The sequence below is a fragment of the Myotis myotis genome, unplaced genomic scaffold (genome assembly GCF_014108235.1).
Source record: "Myotis myotis isolate mMyoMyo1 unplaced genomic scaffold, mMyoMyo1.p scaffold_m19_p_5, whole genome shotgun sequence".
Lineage (NCBI taxonomy): Eukaryota > Metazoa > Chordata > Mammalia > Chiroptera > Vespertilionidae > Myotis > Myotis myotis.
The window spans coordinates 824133-844050 of NW_023416357.1; the positions used below are offsets into that span (position 1 = coordinate 824133).

Consider the following 19918-nt stretch of genomic DNA (forward strand, 5'->3'; position numbering starts at 1 on the left):
GCTCGGCACCCGCGGGGGCGGGAGGCGGACCCTGCGCTCCCGGCCCACGGGCGACCCCGGAATCCGGGACCCGGGAGCCGCGTTACGGGAATCCGGCCGCCAGGCCCCGCCCCTCGCCGTGCGGGGCCGTCGGCCAATGGCAGGACGCGCCGGGCCCCCGGCGACCAATCCGCGCGCGGGGCGGGGCTGGCGGGGCGGGGCCGGGAGGAGGCCGCCGGGAGGAGGGCCGCGTGCCGCGCCTGCGGGGAGGACGGCGGACGGCGGACGGGGCGGCGAGCGGAGGACGGAGGACGGGCCTGGCGCCGGAGACGTGGCCGCGGAGCCGGGAGCGAAGCCCGAGGTGAGGCCCGGGGGCGGGCGGGGCGGGCGGCCTGGGCCTCGCAGTCGGGCCGCGGGGTCCGGAGGGCGGCGTACCCCCGCGCGGCCCGAGCCCCGTCCCGACCGGAAACCCGCGTCCCCCGCCCCGGCCCCGCTTCCCGACGGGAGCCGCGGCCTCGCCCCCTGATCCCAGCGCCCCGGCCGCGGCCGCCCCCGACGCGCACACTCACCCTGACTCCCTGCGGCCCCCGCCCGCGCCCCCCCTTCAGGCCGGGCCCTCGCTCCTCCCCGCCCGGCCCGGGGGTGGCCGTGGGGCCCTGCGTGTGGGTTCCGGCGGGTCGGTCCCGGGTCCCGCGCCGCGGTCCCTCCTCGGCCCAAAGCTTCCGTCCCGAGCGGAGGCGGAGACGGGCCGCTGTTGTCTGCGGGGCCGCGCGGGTGGGAACCGACTGGGGATCCAGCGCGACTTCCCGGGACGATGGGCGCCCGCGCTGTCAACACGCCGGGCCGGGGCTTGGGGGCCGGGGTGGGGGGTGGGGGCCCGAGTCCCGCCGCGGGCTTAGCCCGGCCCAGCGCGGGCCTGGGCAGTGATGGGAGCGGGGCCTGGCCGCTGCGCTTGGGGGGGCCGCTGCGCTGGGGGGGCCGCTGCGCTGGGGGGGCCGCTGCGCTTGGGGGGGGCCGCTACGCTTGGGGGGGGGGCCGCTGCGCTTGGGGGGAGCGTGCGCCGGGCCGGCTTGGGCGGGAGGTGTGAGCCCGTCTGCGTGAGCGGAGGGAGCGGGAAGGGAGGGCGGGGAGCTGCGAGGCAGCCCCTGGTTTGCAGGGACCCATCCGGTCCCGGCCCCGGTCCGGTTCTCATCCGTCACTTAGAAGAGGGTCAGCAGCGCTGCCCGCGGACTGGACCCGTGCCCTGTGCCATGGCAACGGCCTTCCTGTTGTCGCTTTTACGCATGAATCACAGCGTTTTCCACTTATTTTAAGAGTTTCCCAAGGGCGTCTGCCCTCCGGCTCCCGCGAGGGTGCAGGTGGGCATCACCTGCCTGCGCAGGAGGGGGCACAGCGCGCTCCACGGGGAGGGAGCCAGGCCTGCCCGGGACCCGTCTCTGCCCCGCACCCGTGGGGGCGCTTGGCGGTGCCCACGGGGCTCCTGCAGGGCCCGCTGCCGCCTGCGTGGGAGCTGGAGGGCCTCAGCGTGTGGAGTGTTTTCCCTCCAGCCATTTCAGAGCCTCGCTCTCTTTTTTAAGTTTATCTTCATTGTTGAACGTAGATGCCCCCCCCCACCTCCTCCTCCCCACTCCCTCCCCTCCCAGGCCCTCACTGCCCTGTTGTCCGTCCGTGGCTGGGCATGTCCATGGCTGGGCATGTGTGCATGGAAGGTCATTAGTTGATCTTTTCTCCCCAACCACCCCTTCCCTCTGAGGTGCGCAGGCTGTTCCACGCGCCCATGTCTCTGGATCTGTCTCCTTCCTCGGTTTATCGTGCTCATTAGATCCCACACGTGAGTGAGATGGTGGGATACTTGTCTTTCTCCGACTGGCTCGTCCACTGAGCATGACCCTCCAGGTCCCCCCTGCTGTCCTGCAGGGTGAGAGCTCCTTTTCTGCCGCGTGGTGTCCGTGGAGTGCGTGCGCCACAGCCGTGTATCCGCTCATCCCTGGTGGGCACGCGCTGTGTCCAGATCTCGCTGTTGTCAGTAGCGCTGCTGTGCAGTGGGGTGCACACGTTTTTCCTGGGGGAGCCGCTTCCACTGGGAGTCGGGGCTCCCGCCGCAGCACTTGCTGCTTGGCTCCTGGAGCAGCTGGGAGAGTCCAGGTGTCTCCGTGCCTCTGAGGGCAAAGGCCGTCTGCTCAGGGGGGAGTTCTCCGAGCTTTACTCTTCCACGCCACGGAGACTGCGCACGTCCTGTGGCCACGGGAGCTCAGGAGGCTGGCGCTGCCCTGGACCCTGCGAGAGCCGCCTGGAGGTGGCTGACTGTGCCAGGGTGCAGGCCGTCCTCATGAAACGCGGGGTGGCACCGATCGCGCCGAGATCTCTCAAACAGGGAGTGACCGGCTGAGCCTTGGGAGGGTCAGCGGGTTTCCTAGAGGTCGGCCTTGCGCCTGGTCAGACCTGGATGCAGGGAAGACGAGGGGGCCGTTGCGAGTGGAGCCAGTGCGGAAAGGGCGAGGCGTGTCCCAGGTGACAAACTTGCAGTGCACGTGGCTAAGGAACGGTGACCCCGAGTTCACACCCGGACGGCCTGGCTGCAGACTGTGGCTCCTTGCCGTGGCCTGTGCTGCCTCTTCACAGGTGCACACGCGTGACAGGGACTAGAGCCATGTGGCCACACAGAAGGCCTTCCAGAACCCGCCCCTCACGGTCTATGGGCCTCGCAGCATGTTCGGTTCTGAGGACCTCAGCGCCTACAGCAAGGGACTGCCGCCCAGCATTGGGACTCTGATTAGGAAACTGTTGTTCAAGTCCACTGGGGGCAAAGATGTCGTGAGCGTGGGAGGAAGTTCTGAGTTATAAACACTGTGAAGCAGGCCCAAGGACAGATGGTAGAGGCGGGGAGTCCGCGTGCAGAAGCACAGACCCTAAGGAAGTGTTGAGAAAGGCTCGCCGTGGGCTCGGCCTGGGCGCAGCTCTGCAGGGTGGCCGGTAGGAATGATAGGAGGCAGGACCGAATTGTGAATGGCAAGTAGAATGAAGAACGGACGTATTTGCTTTGCAATTGGCTTTGCAGGGCGTCCCGCCTGATGGGAGTGGAAGCCGAGGCTTGCCGTTCCTCTGGAAGATCGTCTGAGCTGAGAGCAGGGTTGTTAAGCGTCGACTTGAAATGCCAAAGAAGGTAGCTGGGACCGGCACACTGCAGCCAAATTTTTAGGTTCTTAAGTGGCTGAAACATTTGGCCTTGTTATTCACCCTTTAAAAAGCTTTTGGGGAAAGAGCGACAGCTTGAAAGTAGCGTTTTAGAGAACTTTATCCATCAGAAACGTTCAGAATGGTTTGGGGGGAGAAAGGGGCGGGAAGCAAGGGGCAGGGGTACACATGGTTATGCTTATAAATTAGTTCGGTCAGGATGAGGGTAGAAAGAGACAAGTAAGACAGGCCTTACAGATGGATGGAGGCTGGGGCAGGTTGGTAACAGAAAAGCTAAAAGGACAGGCCAGAGGCAGCCTGGGCCCTTTGGCTTGGGCAGTTTGCGAAGGCAAGTGTCTTTTCAGATGGAAAGATAAGAGCTGTGACCTTAAAGGAAGGTGTGTGCATGTCTGTGTACATGTGTGTGCGTGACCATGTGTCTGTGTGGGTATTGTCTTCAGACCTGGTGCATTTATTGGCCTCAGAGACGGGACGTTCGAGGCGCTGACGTTCGAGGCGCTGACGCAGAACTGGAATTTAGGACGGAGGCCCATCCAGAATTGTTGACAGTATTTGCCTGAGGGTCGTAGCTGGCAGTGCAGGTCTTCAGAGAAGTTGTGTTTTAAATACTAGTCGATGCCAAACACCCTGGTTCACGCAGAGCCAGGAGATAAAACCCCACAGAGATTTTCCGCTGAAAAGGAGATAAAGGGCAGAAGTCAACCACACGCTGTGGCTACGTGGAAACCGAGGGTTCCAGACGCAGAGTCGGCCGCCACGGAGAGGCTGCGAAACTCGCTGTGCGGCCCTGCGGCGGCCTGTCTGCCTCCGCCCGTCTGCCCCGTGGGGCTCGGTGGGAATCGAGGCGGCCCATTGGCCGAGAGTCGTGTGGAACTAGCCTGGGTTCTCGTCTTAAAGCTGCAGGGCAGGAGCTGTTCCTTTCTGCACAACGAAACCCTGGGCTGGTTCACAGCGGGGCTTTCCTGGGCTGGGTCTGAACTGGGTGTTTGTTCTCTGTGCTTCTGTAGCGCCCAGGGCATATGCTACCCTCCGAACTTTGAACTTCTCCAGGGAAGAACTGTCATTTGGCTTCGACGACGATATTTGTAAAAGGCCTTCTCTGCCTGCGAGGACACAGGCGTGCTCTGCATTTCCCACGCAGGGCCCTGATCCATCTGGAGTGTCTGTGTCTGGGATGACGTGGGGCTCTGCATTATTTTTGTTAAGTATTGTCATTATTTTTCTTGTGGAGTCAGTTGTCCCAATACTACTAGTTCTTTATTCCCCCAGTGATATGGCCCTGGCCGGTGTGCTCAGTGGATAGAGCGTCGGCCTGTGGACCAAATGGTCCCGGGTTTCATTCCGGTCAAGGGCACGGACCTCAGTTGCAGGCTCCTCCCGGGCCAGGGCCATCCATGGTCAGGGCGCGTGCAGGAGGCAACCAGTTGATGTGTTTCTTTCACATCGATGCTTCTCTCTGTCTTTCCCTCTCTCTCCCACTCTCCCTAAAAATCAATGGGATTAACAACAAAACAAAGATATCACATTATCTACAGGGTGGGGCAAAAGTAGGTTTACGGTTGTGAGTACGTGAAAGTTTCTTCTTGTGCTGATATTTATTAATTAGTGCACTGTTCTCCGTATGGACAGTGTAGACCTACTTTTGCCCTGTACGCGTGGGTCTGTGTGGGAGGAAGCAACGTTCCTTTCCCCATGGGAACCCACTGCATGAGAGTCAGACCCTCACACTCATAGGAGGTTCAGAGACAGAAAGGGAAGATGCGGTACGTTTGGCGTCTGAGCTGAGGCCACCTTAGGGCGTGGGGGTGGAGTGGGGAGGTCATTGCAGGACGAGAAGAGCAGATGTTCTGTGGCTCGTCCTTCCCTTCACATCGTCCATAAAACTATTTCCGGGAGTAACTCTTGCATGGGCAAGGCCCCAGGTGCGGCTTCCTTAGAGGGGAGGGAGCCCTTGATGGTGACCCTGCAGTCTCCGCTCAAATCCTTCACAGGCCAGAGTGGCCCGTTGGGGGGGGCCTGTTCTGAACCCCGCATCTGTTTCTGGACATGGCGGTTTACAGCACGAGGGCTGGCTGTGTCTGTGCCCGCGCTATGGCTTCATCCCTGTAACACTGCAGTGTGTCCTAATAGATGGGGCCTCTGGTCAGCAAAGTGATGTTGGCTCTTTTTGAGAGTTGGCTTTTGGCTGTTCTCTAACATTTTCTATGAAATCTTCATGGGTCTGTGACATCCCGCAGCCACTCTGCAGCTTGGATTCGGGCCTCGTTGCCTGAACTGGACACTGGGGAGAAGGCTGTCCTGCTTGTATGGCCCTCCTACCCCTGACACGGAGGGCCACGGGGAAGCTCAGGAGGTTCATGGCGTTCGTCACGGAGCTGTCGCGTGGTCTGGCTAGGGTTTTCCTCGGCACGTTAGAGTCGGACGCTGCTGTGAATAGGGATTTTTCTGTTACATTTTGATTGCTCATTATCGATGTCAAGGAAAGCTGTGTTTTTTATGATCTTTTATTCAGCGATTAGATTAAACTTGCACTAGTCCTTATAGCCTGGCATTGGATTCTTACTCTTTTTCTTGATAGGTGATCCTATCACCTGCAAGTTTTTCTTTTCCCGTTTTTGTCTTATTTATTTGCTTGTTATTTTTTATTAAGCTGCCCCCAGAACTGTGTTGAATGATCGACAACTCCCGGCGTCTCCTTGAACCCTGGCCTCTCAACAGGAAGCTGGCTGCGGTGTCCGGGAAATGCCCTGCAGCAGCAGCAAGAGCTCGGTGGCCGCACGGGGAGGGGCTGTCTCCCGAGTGCGCCCTGAGCCCGGAGGGTCTGAGCGCTTCACGATGAACTCCTACCCCGGCACCCAGGCAGGGCCCTGATTGGACATGGGCTGCGAGGGGTGACGCCTGAAGACGCTTGGCTCCCTCTCTAGTCCCAGATCCGGAATCATACCAGCGTGGGGAGCACTTCATGTGTCTGCTGCGTGAACGAACTGGCTTCCCTGTTGTGAGAGGGGCGTGATGTGTCGTGTACGACAGACTGCAGTGTACAGGCCCACGGCTCTGCTTGGCTGTAGCTTTCGTTTCTCTGGGAAAGTACCTCGGGTGGACTAGCCAAGGACACGGCACTTGTTTTCTTCAGCCATTTCCTCCTTCGGTGATGTGTCTGTTCAAATATTTTGCTCACCTTTTCATGAGGTTTATTTTCTCATTATGTTTTCCTAGTTTTAAAAATACATTCTGGAATAGGTCTTTATTGGGAAATTGACTGGTAAGTATTTCCTCCCAATCTGTGGCCGGTCTTTTTATTCTCTCACCAGTGTTTTTAAAGAGCAGCCAGCAGCTTTTGCCCTAACCGGTTTGGCTCAGTGGATAGAGCGTCGGCCTGCGGACTGAAAGGTCCCAGGTTCGATTCCAGTCAAGGGCATGTACCTTGGTTGCGGGCACATCCCCAGTAGTGGGCGTGCAAGAGGCAGCTGATCGATGTTTCTCTCTCATCGATGTTTCTAACTCTCTATCCCTCTCCCCTCCTCTCTGTAAAAAATTAATAAAATATATATATTTTTAAAAAGAGCAGCAGTTTTCATTTTATTTTATTTTTTTAAAAAACATATTTTATTGATTTTTTTACAGAGAGGAAGGGAGAGGGATAGAGAGTTAGAAACATCGATGAGAGAGAACCATCGATTCAGCTGCCTCCTGCACATCTCCTACTGGGGATGTGCCCGCAACCCAGGTACATGCCCTTGACCGGAATCGAACCTGGGACCTTTCAGTCCGCAGGCCAACGCTCCCTCCACTGAGCCAAACCGGTTTCGGCAGCAGTTTTCATTTTAATGAAGCCTAACTTACCAGTCGGTGTCGTGTCTAAGAGTCTTTGCCCAACCAACTCCTCAGAGGGTTTCTCCTGTGTTTTCTCGCCCGAGGTTTTAGGCTTTACATGTAGGTCTGTGAACTAGTTCAAGTGAGTTTTGGCAAATGGAGTCTTGTTGGAACCCAGCCGTGCCCATGTGTTCACACTGTGAGCACGCCAGGCCAGAGTGACTGGTCGCAGGAGCGTGGAGGCCCTCGGAGCCTGAATTGTGTGCTGTCTGGCCCTTTATGGGACCTGCCCGCCAACGTATTATACGGTGCTCAGGGCTATCGAGGGTCGGGGAGGGGGAGCAGCACAGGCTGGTCAGGGAAGACCTGCGTGAGAAGTGAGTTTGAACAAAGGCTGTAAGGAATTAATACTCATCTATTGACTTAGAAAGCCCAATAGGTAGTGTTTAGTGAAGAAAGCAGGTTACAGAACATGGTCGCGATCCCATCTTTGTAAAATAAGAAAGCACGTGTTTCCGTAACATGAAGTTATGCACAGAGGAAATGTACAGATGCTAGTACACACCCCCCTGCGTTCAGGGCAGCGTCACTTACAAAGGCCGCCAGGTGCCTGTTGGTAACTGTGGCTGAGAAGGTTCGGGATGTAGACGAGGGCCTGTGGCTCAGCGATGACAAGGGCGGAGAGCTGCCATTGTGACAGCAGAGATGGGCCTGGAGGGCATGATGCTCAGTGAAGTGAGAAAAAGACCGTAGGGTCGTAGGGTCGCCCTTACCTGTGGAATGTAAGAAAGTAAGTGAGTAAACAAGACAAGACGGACTCACAGGTAGAGAAGGAGCTGGTGGAGCCGCAGGGCAGGGGTGGGAGGGAGGGTGGATTTTTTATGTTGTTTGGTATTTCCCCCCAGGACCAAAATAGCTGTAGCGACGCAGAACTGAAAAATAAAAAAAACGAAAAATTTGCAAGATTATCTACAAAATTACTCGGTTGTAATTTTGGTGGGAATATAGAGGATTTTCACTTGACGTTTTTCAATTTCTTTTTATTTGAAAATTTAAAAATACGTATTTCCTTTGCATCTTTAGCACATCCTTGTTATAAATGTAATTTCTTATGTGTTAGTCCTTTACAAGGTGCTGTGTCTCCAGCTCCCACAGCGGGGCCTGGGCCGCCGAGAGCGCGCGGGTCTCGGAGCCGCGTATGCCGCCAGTCGTGGTTATAATCACAGAGACGACCTGCAGGGGAGGCGGAGGGGGCGCTCATGGCCATTCCAGGTGGACATTCGCCACCCCAAGGTGCACACAGGAGAAATGAGCAGAGTCCTGGCCACTCGTCCCTGTACAGCAGATTCGCCACCCCAAGGTGCACACAGGAGAAATGAGCAGAGTCCTGGCCACTCGTCCCTGTACAGCAGGTCCGAACGCAGTGGGTGCACGGCCCCCGGGAACGTGCAGGGTGCTGAGTGTCCCCTGTCGGGGTGAACGGTGGCGTCACGTTGCTGGGAGCTGTCCCCCTCGTCCCCTCACATCCCGATGGCCGTCTGTTCAGAAGCGGAAAGCATGTCGCTGCTCAGGGGAGCGTGGTGGCTCTGCAGTGCCCTCGGTCCTTTCGGGAAGAGCGCCGCCCACAGGAAGGCCACCGTCCCCGCAACCCCAGGGGGCCCTCTGTCGCGGGGACAGCGCTGGGGGGTGAGGGGCAGGACGCCCGGCCACCTCCTCACTTGTCCTGCGGTTCTCATGTGGGACTGGTTCCCATGGGGAGGAAGGACGGAACCAGGTGGAGGGAAATGGCCTCTGCCTTCACCTGGCGGTCAGAGCCGCTCGTGGTCGAGTAGTTTTGTGCAAGGCCCGTTGCGTGGCAGGTACGATGGCCGGGGCGCTCCTCCTGTGGACGCAGCGCTGGGAAGCTGAGGCCAGAGGCATCGTTTCATTGGGCGAGAACGTCTGCCCTGTGCTGGGTGTGCCGTGACTTCATGTGTTGTGAGCACTGACATGCCTGCGTGTGAAGGCCCTTTCCTGTGGCTGCGTGTGCCCTGGGCTGGGTGTGCCGTGACTTCACGGGGCCCCTGCAGGACTTCCGGTCGCTCCAGTCTCTCCTGTGAAAGCAGCGCTGTCGTGAGTAACTGGCCCGCGTGTTGTTTGCTCACATCTGTCAGGTGAAATTCGAGAAGTCGAATCGTCAGGCTCAGGTGTCTGGCTCCAGCCTTGGCCGGTGCTGCTGAGCTGCTCTCGGCTGCCCGTCCCTTGTCGGGCAGGTGTTGTTGTGAGTAACAAACCGTGACGTTCAGGCTGAGCCGTCCGGCTGTGGGAAGGCGGCCACGGTGGCCCTGCGAGGCTGAGTCACCGTCTCCGTGCCCCGGCGTCACTCAGGTCCGTCCTCCCCCCACGAGGGGAGGGTGGTGTCGGGCCTGCGTCGTCGTGGGCTCACCATGTTCACTGAGGGCCATGTACACGTCCACACGCCGTCAGTGTGCAGCTCGTGACTCACCACCATCCGTCGCGACACAGAACACGCCCGCAGCCCAGGATGCGCCCGGCCCTCCCCCCAGACGCCCTCTGACCTGACCACGCGCCCGGCTGTGCCCTCGGTGCGAGGTGCCCGGTTTGCTCCCGCCGCCTCCTGTGTCACGTGAGACCGGCTGGTGTGGAAGTGCCTGCGGCTGATTTCATCGAAGCCGGGAGCCTCCGCCTGGTCTGGGAGGGACCCTCGCTCGCTCCCTCCCGCGGGCGGTGCTGGGCGTGGCAGTCGGGGTCTCGCGCTGAGCTCTGCTGGTGCAGGGCTGCGAGCTGCTCTCCAGAGCGTCCTGTGCGGGGTCGCTGGTCTCTTCCGCTGTGACGGGTGAAGTGTCCTCTCGTCTGTTTGAGTGACTTGTGTTTCCTTTTCTGTGAGTTGCCTCTTCAGCTCACCGGCCTGGTTTTCTCTGGGTGTGGGGTTTTCAGTGGTTTGTAGGCATTCTTCGTGCATCAGGGGTGTTGCTGGTCATGCTGTGAGCTAGACTCTTCTCCATGGTGCATGACTGGAGGTGGTTTGGTGCGTTTTGCCCTGCAGACACTTGTCTGTCTAAGTGCTCCATCTCAGGACTCACTAAAGAAGAAACAGCGTCTTCTCATTCACCTTAAAGTGAAACTGTTTTCCAGTTGTATTTTTAAATATTTTTAAATATTATATTTTTATTGATTTTTTTAGGGGGAGAGCAAGGGAGAGAGATAGAGAGATAGAAACATTGATGAGAGAGAAACATCATTAATCGGCTGCCCCCTGCATGCCCCCTACTGGGGATCGAGCCTGCAACCCAGGCATGTGCCCTGACCAGGAAGCGAACAGGTAACCTCTGGGTGCCGGGGTCAATGCTCACCCTCTGAGCCACACTGGCCGGGCTCGCGCTGCATTGATGTAGCCATAACCTCAGTGGGACACACTGAAGCCCTTGGGAGACTGGCTGTTCTGCCCTCCTGAGAATGCACCCCTTTCTATAGAGCAGCCTCCGGAGCGGAGACGTTGGAAATGTGCCATGAAGGAAAGTGTGAGCAGTGACGTTCCTGTGCCTCTTGCAGACTCGTCCCGGCAAGATGTCAGCCATGCGGACACGGATGCTGCCCACCCTGCTGCTGCTCCTCACCGCCACGTGCCTGGGTAAGGTTCCTCAGGGCCGCCCTCCCGCCCACAGGGTCACCTCATTCCATTCATAGGATACAGTGACAGTGCAGGCTCCACACTTTCTCTGTAGTCGTTGCTGAGAGAAGGTTGTCTCAGAGTGATGGTGAGAAGTGGGATGCTATGTGGTTTAGTGACCATGGCTATCGGTGTGGAAGGGAGGTTGTGTTTTAAATAAAGAACCAGGAGGAGACCTGCTGGCTGTCAGTGCTTCGCCTGATGTGAGGCCACTGGGCACCGGGGGGACTGGCGCCGGGAGGGTCGCTGGGCGCAGAGCCTCCACGGCCACAGCAGTGCCTGTCGGCGTGCTGGCCGCTGGCCGCCGCCCATCCACAGGGAGACAGTGCAGAGTCAGGGACAAATGTTTGCAAACCGTTAATGTTTGACATGACCGTGATGTCCAGGCGTGTAATTGTTGAACTTGTCTCGTGGAACTTGGTGAAGAACATAAGTTAGCCATCTGTGCCAGACGGGGGTGGGGGAGCCCCACTGTCCTTCCCCACAGAGAGAGCTGAGCCTGAGAGCCAGGAGGTCACGTTCGATGCCCGGGCTGTGGGCTGATCCCCAGAAGGGGCGTGCAGGAGGCAGCGATCAGTGATTCGCTCTCATCATTGGTGTTTCCCTCTCTCTCTCCCTCCCTTCCCCTCTGAAATCCTATCTAATAACAGAGAAACATGGTAATTAACCATAACTTCTCTACCCTTCCCATTGGCTAATCAGGGTGATATGCAAATTAACTGCCAACCAAGATGGCGGCCGGCAGGCAGGCAGCTGAAGTGAACAGGAGGCTTGCTTGCTCCAGTGATGGAGGAAGCCAAGGTTCCCCGCATGCCGCTGCTGGCCTCTGAGCTTGCACTCTAAGAAACAATGTTGCAATTATAGAAGCTAAACAATCCCCAGAAACCTGCTTTCAGCTGTCAGAGCTGGAGCGAGCAGGACCGCAACAGTGTTACAATTATAGAACCCAAACAAACCCAGATAACTGCTTTCAGCAGCCGAGGTCTCAGAGCTGGAGCTGAGCCTCAGAGCTGAAGCTGGCTCTCAGCTCCAGTGACAACCATAGAGGGTAAATAAATCCCAGAATTAAAAAAGAAAAAAGAAAAAAAGGAGAGGTTGGGAGCTTCAGTCACCTGCCAGCCTGAAAACGGCCCTCAGCCCCTCACCCAGACTGGCCAGGCACCCCAGTAGGGACCCCCCCCCCCGAAGAGGGTGCGACCAGCTGCAAACAGCCATCATCCCCTCATCCAGGCTGGCCAGGCACCCCAGTGGGGACCCCCACCCTGAAGGGTGTGTGACCAGCTGCAGACAGCCATCAGCCCCTCATCCAGGCTGGCCAGGCACCCAAGCAGGACCCCCACCCTGATCCAGGACACCCTTCAGGACAAACCAGCCGGCCCCCACCCGTGCACCAGGCCTCTATCCTATATAGTAAAAGGGTAATATGCAAACTGACCCTAACAGCAGAAGGACTGGGAATGGCTGATCACTATGACATACACTGACCACCAGGGGACAGACGCTCAATGCAGGAGCTGCCCTCTTGTGGTCAGTGCGCTCTCACAGGGGGGAGCTCTGCTCAGCCACAAGCCAGGCTGATGGCTTCCAGTATAGCGGTGGTGGTGGGAGCCTCTCCTGCCTCCTCAGCAGCGCTAAGGATGTCCGACTGCAGTTTAGGCCTGCTCCCCGCTGGCAAGTGGACATCCCCTAAAGGCTGCCGGGCTGCCAAGGGGATGTCTGATTGCCATCTTAGGCCCAGTCCCCTGGGGAGCAGGCCTAAGCCAGCAGGTGGTCATCCCCTGAGGGGTCCCAGACTGCGAGAGGGCACAGGCCGGGCTGAGGGACCCCCCCCCTCCCCCCTGAGTGCACAAATTTTTGTGCACCAGGCCTCTAGTAAAAATAATAAAATAAAATAAAATGTTGCTGCCTCGCAAATTACTCCAAGACTTCGTGGTCTAAAAGGACAGAAATGGTGCTTTCTGGTGGTTTTCGTGGGTCCGGAGGACAGCCAGGCCCAGCCAGGTGGGTTCGCCTTCACACCATTCCTGGGGCCTCCCCGTGAAAAGGCTCTGCCTGATGCTGCGGGCGAGGCCTTGGCGGGGCTGTTGCCAGACCACCCAGATGTCTCTCCATGGGCCTTGGCACCCTCGCCTCCGGCTCGGCTCCAGCGCAGAGGCCAGGAGGAGAGGAGTGCTTGGTTGGAAGTTGTATGTTTTCATGGCCCGGCCTTGAGGTCACGTGGCACACGGGGCGGCAGGGCAGGCGTAGGCACCGCGGACCTGAGGTGGCAGCTACACTGGAAAGACTGCTCGCTCCTCCGACCCCGAGTCAGCAGCCAGCTCAGCCTTCACCCGTTCGAACCTGCCGCAGCCGAAGGCCGGCGCTCCTTCGTGTTCCCTCTAATGCTGGCTGTTGCGTGCTCTACCCCACATTCCCATCTCCCCTCGGGCACCCAGCTCGCGGTCAGATGCCCTTTTAAAGGAAATCTGCTTCTGCAGTTCCATCTGCAGGAGCTGGCGGCCCGTGCGAACGGGGCTGAGGTGGAACGGGCTCGTTCTAACGAGCCCGTGTTTCTCTCTGAAAGCTTGAACACTTGCCCATTTCTCGTTTTTCTCCTGTTCTGTGTGGAGAAAAATCGTCGACTCTTTGGTTGCATCTCTTCTTCTTTATTCTCTAAATTAGCCTTATATTTGCTGTTCCCTTAAGTTCAAGGAAGCGTTCGGAGGGGTTTCCTCGGGAGTGAAGTGTGGGTTAGGGGGCAGGACTGGCCCAGATCACAGGGCGGCTCAGTCCCCACAGGCGCAGTTTCACCAGCTGGAGGGTTCGAGGGGCCAACACCGCCAGCGCTGGGGCCTGCGGGCGGCACGTGCACCAGGCCAGGCCAGGCCAGTAAAACGCAGTCCACACCCACATGGCCCCCGTTGTTCTTTTCAGGGGAACTTCTGGATGTCTGCGGCTATATCGACCCTGAGTCGCCGGTTGTGCAACTTGGTTCTAATTTCACTGCGGTCTGTGTGCTCAAGGAAAAATGTATGGATTATTTACACGTCAACGCTGACTACATCTTCTGGAAAACAAACCACGTGACGGTTCCTCGCGAGCAGTACACTGTTATCAACAGCACGGCGTCGAGCGTCACCTTCCCAGACTTCTCCCTGTTAAACACCCAGCTCACCTGCAACATCCGCACGTTCGGGCAGATCGATCAGAACGTGTATGGGATCAGCATTGTTTCCGGCCGTAAGTTCCCCGAGTCCCTTCCAGGCTCGGCTGTGACTGTGAATCGCGTTTTCAGTGTCGTGTGTTCATCTCCAGGAGATGCAGGGACTCGCTGGGCCAGTGGCTTTTGGACACGTTTGTTTTTAAAAATAAGCCTAGAAGTGGAACTACAATTTCATCTCTACTATGCAGACAAACCTAAGAAACAGAGTTGTACCTTTTCCCTGAAAGCCAAGGATCTGTCCGTTTTATGGAAACGTCTTTTGACATGAGACACCCCTCCCCCCAAAAAAGAATTGTTGAACTGAAATCTGTGAATTGATCAGAGTCACTTGCAGTTGCTTGGTGCCTTAATCTCTAAGAAAACGCACGCTGAGCAGCCCCAAGAAGGGGAGTGAATGTGGGAGAAAGTCTTTCTGTGTCAGAGCAGATAAGCGGGCAGGACCGAGCCAGGACCAGAGCTGTCACCCCGAGCTGTGTGCCGTGGGCCTGCTCCCAGCAGAGATCAGAACGGAGCTGTCACCCTGAGCTGTGTGCCGTGGGCCTGCTCCCAGCAGAGATCAGAACGGAGCTGTCACCCCGAGCTGTGTGCCGTGGGCCTGCTCCCAGCAGAGATCAGAACGGCAGCAGGAAGAGACAGAGATGAATCACGGTTTCCACTGAGTGTCCTCTTACTAATATGCAAATGCCCCTCTTTACGCGGCACTGAGTGGAGGATGCTGTTATTTAGTCATAAATGAACGTTGGTTAGGTGTAAAAACGGAATATGAACATACTAGTCACTGGTGGTTATGATAGAAAAGGTGTGTTACTATCTAGAAGGAAGTCTGGGTTTGAATAGAAAAGGATTTAATTTTTCGGGCACCAGTCTCTCGCCATGTCCATACTTTTGCGTGGGCGCTTTCTCCTGTGTAGTTGAGGGTGTAAACTTCTTGGGCAGGACGTGAAGTGCATGTTGTTTGTGGATGTGAAGCTTTTTGAAAGTTCTCCCTTTCCCTTTTAGTGCCTCCAGAAAAACCTAAGAACTTGAGTTGCATCGTGAATGAAGGGAAGAGAATGACCTGTCAGTGGGATCCGGGGCGGGAGACGCATCTGGAGACAAACTTCACCCTCAAATCTGAATGGCAAGTCGTTGAAGTTCCTTGTGTCCTGAATGTATCACGCTGACCAGATGCTGGGGTTTTTATTTTGTCAGGTAGTGATGTTAAATGCAAACTTAAAACATTTTATTTAACCTGAAATGTTGGAACATCTGAAACATAAAAGTGGGAAGAGGATACTGAGTCCCTGTGTGCCATGGTCTGGCCTCAGTGATGGTCAGCTCATGGCTGGTGTTTTGTGTCCCCCGCCCCCCCCCAACCGCAAGCTGGTCTGAGAGGAATCTCAGACGTCATGTCATCTCATCCATAAGTATTCTAGTCTTTTTTCTAAAAGATAAGGACACTTAAAAACTACCTCCCACTGTCGAGCCTGATGTAATTGAAAACACTAGAACGCCGTCGGCACATTCTCAGTCAGCGCTCAGTTTCCTCGGTGGGGCTTATCCTTTCTGTTTTAAAAGAGAACGTGCATGTAGACATGTTCTCAGTTGGTGCCTGACGTAAACATGCGCGTGAAGGCGGAACAACCACCTGAAACTTCCTCTGGGGATCGAGGTCCGAGAGCGGTCACCTGGCCTGACTGGCGGGGCCGGCTCTGCTGGGTGACACCAATCCTGTCCCGCCCCTCCCCGTGCTCCCTGCGCAGGAGGCCCCAGCCGGGAGGGCTGTGCCCGCCGGGAGGGCTGTGCCGGGGGAGGGCTGTGCCCGCCGGGAGGGCTGTGCCGGGGGAGGAGAGGAGTGGCACTGAGCCCCAGCATGGGAGGAGCCATGGGGAGGGGCCGGGGCTGAGGGTAGCACACTAGACGGAACGCTCCTGCAGCAGAAGTGTGAGGATAATTTTGTGTTTAAGATACAGATCAGACGTGTTTTGACGATCAGCAGGTTAGTGTTTAGGAAAGTCTGTTTTTCAGCAGTCGGTTTATTTCACACGTGTTGGAATCAACTTTGTGTTCTGCGCTGTCATAACCTGGGTCTCACGAAACCCTTCAAGCCACCTTTTCACGCTCGTGTTTTCAGGTCTCCTTTAATGCCTGATTCTTCCGTGTTTGTATTTAGGGCAACGGATAAGTTCCCTGACTGTAAGACGAAGCGCGGCAGCCCCCCTGCCTGCACCGTGGAGTACCTGCCCATCTACTTCGTCAACATGGAGGTCTGGGTGGAGGCGCGGAACGCCCTGGGGGAGGCCACGTCCGAGCACATCAACTTCGACCCCGTGAACAGAGGTAGCCTCCGCCGCACTCGCCGCGGTTTATAACTAAGGGAGTTCTAGGCCCCGGTCAGGGCAGAGACAAGCACTTGTGTCGTTAGTTCATGTTGTCGAAACATTAATCACGACGTGGACAAAGCACAGTGCCCGTCGTCCCCGCTCCCTCCCCGCTGGTCTCACAGGGACTGTCACCTCCTGGTGTTTGTCCACTTTCCAGGCATCTCACAGGTGGTAGCCACAGTGTGCGTCCGGCCCGGCTTTATTCTCTTTAGAAGTTCTGTACGTTGTACATATTTAATGGTTCTCCGACATCTGAGCCCGAAAAGAGAGAACCAATGTCCTCAGTGACAAGGAAAGCAAGTGTAGAAGCTGTTCCTTTCTCTCGTGTGCTGGTTGGGACGCGGTGACCGTGGTGACCGTGTGAGAGCAGGAGGGGGTGAGTTTGCAGAGGAAGCCGGTGGGCGTGAGCGTTTATTTCGTTCTCCAGTGAAGCCCATTCCTCCGCACAATGTGTCGGTCAGCAGCTCGGAGGAGCTGTCCAGCATCTTGAAGCTGAGCTGGGTCAACTCCAGCATCGACAAGTTCATCGGCCTGAAGTACGACATCCAGTACCGGGCCCGGGGCACCGCGGCCTGGAGCCAGGTACGGCGCCCGCCTGTGGTCACAGCCTCTCGCGACCTCCCCCGCGACCTCCCCCGCGACCTCCCCTGCTGTCTCCTGGCACGTGCGCTAATGACAGCAGTTCCCGGCACACCCAAATCGATTGCTGTTTTTGCCGATCTGACAAAGATAGGTGTAATTCTGATTTTTTCGCGCCCGGCTGCGGTGCCGGCTGCTGTCATTCTCTCTAAATTTGCCCACCAAGGCAGGGAGGGTTCAGAGTAGACGTTTCTGTGCTTCCCGAACCTGTGGACTCTGCTGCTGTGAGGAGCTTTCTGACTTGCGCTTGTCTCTCCAGAGCAGGAGTTAGCGTGTTAGTCTGTTCCAGGAGCTTAGTTTCTGGTCTGAGGGCCATGGGGCTTGGTCAGCTGGCTGCTCTGCTTTCAGATTCCTCTTGAAGACACAGCGTCCACCCGCTACTCCTTCACGGTCCAGGACCTGCGGCCCTTCACGGAGTACGTGTTCCGGGTGCGCTGCATGAAGGAGGACGGCCAGGGCTTCTGGAGCGACTGGAGCGAAGAGGCGCGGGGGACCACGTCCGAGGACCGTGAGTGACCTCGCGGGCGCGCGGTCCTGGCCGTGGGAGCCCTGCCTGGGCTGAGTGACTGAGGCCGCCTTGCCCGCTTCGCGAGCATTTTATTCAAACACTTTTACTTTCAGGGACGTTGAGCTGTAAGCTGTAGTGTGCATGTTGAAGGCCTAAGTCAACCCCCTGGCGTGGCGTCCGCGCTGCCGTGAGAAGCAGCTGTGGGGGGCGTGGGCCATGGCGTGGTGTCTGCGCTGCCGTGAAAAGGCAGCTGTGGGGGGCGTGGGCCATGGCGTGGTGTCTGCGCTGCCGTGAGAAGCAGCTGTGGGAGGCGTGGGCCATGGCGTGGTGTCTGCGCTGCCGTGAGAAGCAGCTGTGGGAGGCGTGGGCCATGGCGTGGTGTCCGCGCTGCCGTGAGAAGCAGCTGTGGGGGGCGTGGGCCATGGCGTGGTGTCCGTGCTGCCGTGAGAAGCAGCTGTGGGGGGCGTGGGCCATGGCGTGGTGTCTGCGCTGCCGTGAAAAGGCAGCTGTGGGGGGCGTGGGCCATGGCGTGGTGTCTGCGCTGCCGTGAGAAGCAGCTGTGGGAGGCGTGGGCCATGGCGTGGTGTCCGCGCTGCCGTGAGAAGCAGCTGTGGGAGGCGTGGGCCATGGCGTGGTGTCCGCGCTGCTGTGAGAAGCAGCTGTGGGGGGCGTGGGCCATGGCGTGGTGTCCGTGCTGCCGTGAGAAGCAGCTGTGGGGGGCGTGGGCCATGGCGTGGTGTCCGTGCTGCCGTGAGAAGCAGCTGTGGGGGGCATGGGCAGCAGGTGTGGAGGTGTCTCGACCGCAGCCGCAGGAGCCGTCCTGGCGAGACTTTCTGGGCGACGGCGCGTGTGCTTTATCCAGTCAGAGCTCTGGACCCCGGAGCCAGGAGCCTGGGACCGAAGCCTCCGGTTGCTTTGTGCAGGGAGACGTTTCTAGCCCAGACATGGCTCTGAGGGTGTCAGCTCCTCACTCTGCACTGTTCTGCTAGGGGGGTGACCTCCGTGGACTCGCCAGGCAGCTCCCCAGCCTCAGGCGGCCTTCTCTCTGGGTTTGGTCCACACGGCACCGCTTAGACTTGACTCAGAGCCTCTGTCAGGTCCTGCTGACAGCCCTGTTTCCCCTTGTAGCATAAAATGTTTCTGAATCGGGCCGTCTCCAGGGACTTTAAAGCCTGACTACTAGCATTTGACACTTGGTTCTGTAAAATGCTCTTTCACAGGGCTGGTGACTGTCACACAGTCCCGTGGATTCATTTGTGCTACATCTTATTGCACGAATCCTCCCCAGGTACGGGGATGAACTACACTGGGTCCATCTGTTCTGACTTGTCTCACAGTCTCACGTGTGTACGTGGGGCCTTAAGCACATGTGAGATGGAGCTTAAATGGGGTTTTCAGGGCTGCTTTTAGCAGTAAGACCTGGGATGCCTTGGTGACTGCCCAGGGCTGCCTGTGGCCTCACGGTCCTGAGATTACAGGAGCCTCCATGTATCTGACTCCTGGGGTCCTACCCCCCCCCCCCCCCAGCTCACAGCCAGATGGGCCACGTGTAAGGGAGGGACGCGGCTGAGGGTGAGGGTGTTAAGGACAACGTGAGGGAGTAACCTCCAGGCTTTGCTTCTGTTACAATAAAAACATTTACTAGATGCATGTCATTCCTTTAGGACCGTCCAAGGCACCGAGCTTCTGGTATAAGGTGGAGCCGTCCCCTGCTCACGGCTACAGGTCCGTGCGGCTCCTGTGGAAGGTGAGCAGCCCGTCTGTTCTCCAGCTCCTGTGAAGTGCGTCGTAGGTGACGCGATGCGCGGGGCTTTAACGCACATGTTCGTTCACCTGACGATCAGCAGCGCATTGAATCAGCTCAGCACGCGGAAGCCCACAATTTGCATTTGCTGCACAAGGGCAAGCACAGGCCGTAGCAAAAGCCTCGGCGTGGCTGGGGGAGAGGGGTGGGGAGGGGGCTGTGCGGACAGGGACCGAGTCTCTTCAGCTCTCCCAGTGCCCAGGAATCATGAGGAAAGGTCTGCGTGACCAGAGTGCACGCAGGAACGGAGATAAATGGTTGTGTGCTCCATACACGTGCGTGCGAGGCTCATACCAGAAAAGGCAGAAAAACACTGGGACGTAGTGTTAAACTGGCCCCGCAGCCGCCCTCCCACCTCCTCGGCCCGTGTGCGGTGCTCCTGCCCCTGCGGTGAGCATGACGTGGAGGCCGGGTCCATCAGTGAGCACTGAGGTCGAGCCTGCTCCAGGGTCAGCACACGGGGAGTCAGCTCTGGTCTGGCTTCAGGGAACACGCTCTAACATGGAGTGTCTGTTACAGACCCTGCAGGGAACACACTCTAACATGAAGTGTCTTACAGACCCTGCAGGGAACACGCTCTAACATGGAGTGTCTTACCCTGCAGGGAACACGCTCTAACATGGAGTGTCTGTTACAGACCCTGCAGAGAACACGCTCTAACAGAGTGTCTTACAGACCCTGCAGGAAACACGCTCTAACATAAAGTGTCTTACAGACCCTGCAGGGAACACGCTCTAACATGGAG

At 57.7% G+C, this 19918-nt stretch overlaps 1 protein-coding gene across 5 annotated transcripts in view; it reads left to right on the plus strand.

Moving 5' to 3' along the window:
- Nucleotides 1-206: 206 nt before the first annotated feature.
- The window catches only part of IL6ST (interleukin 6 signal transducer), a 32511-nt gene continuing 12799 nt past the window's right edge, over nt 207-19918 (plus strand). For 2 of the 5 annotated variants that reach the window (XM_036308190.1, XM_036308194.1), the window contains exons 1-8: nt 207-340; nt 10462-10618; nt 13571-13876; nt 14859-14979; nt 16012-16178; nt 16650-16804; nt 17210-17369; nt 19034-19116. In XM_036308190.1, coding sequence (XP_036164083.1) covers nt 10555-10618; nt 13571-13876; nt 14859-14979; nt 16012-16178; nt 16650-16804; nt 17210-17369; nt 19034-19116 — 1056 coding nt within the window. In that variant the 5' untranslated portion in view covers nt 207-340; nt 10462-10554. Of the gene's footprint in view, nt 341-10461; nt 10619-13570; nt 13877-14858; nt 15051-16011; nt 16179-16649; nt 16805-17209; nt 17370-19033; nt 19117-19918 lie in introns of those variants that run through there. The other 3 variants (XM_036308192.1, XM_036308191.1, XM_036308193.1) reach the window with 3 other exon arrangements.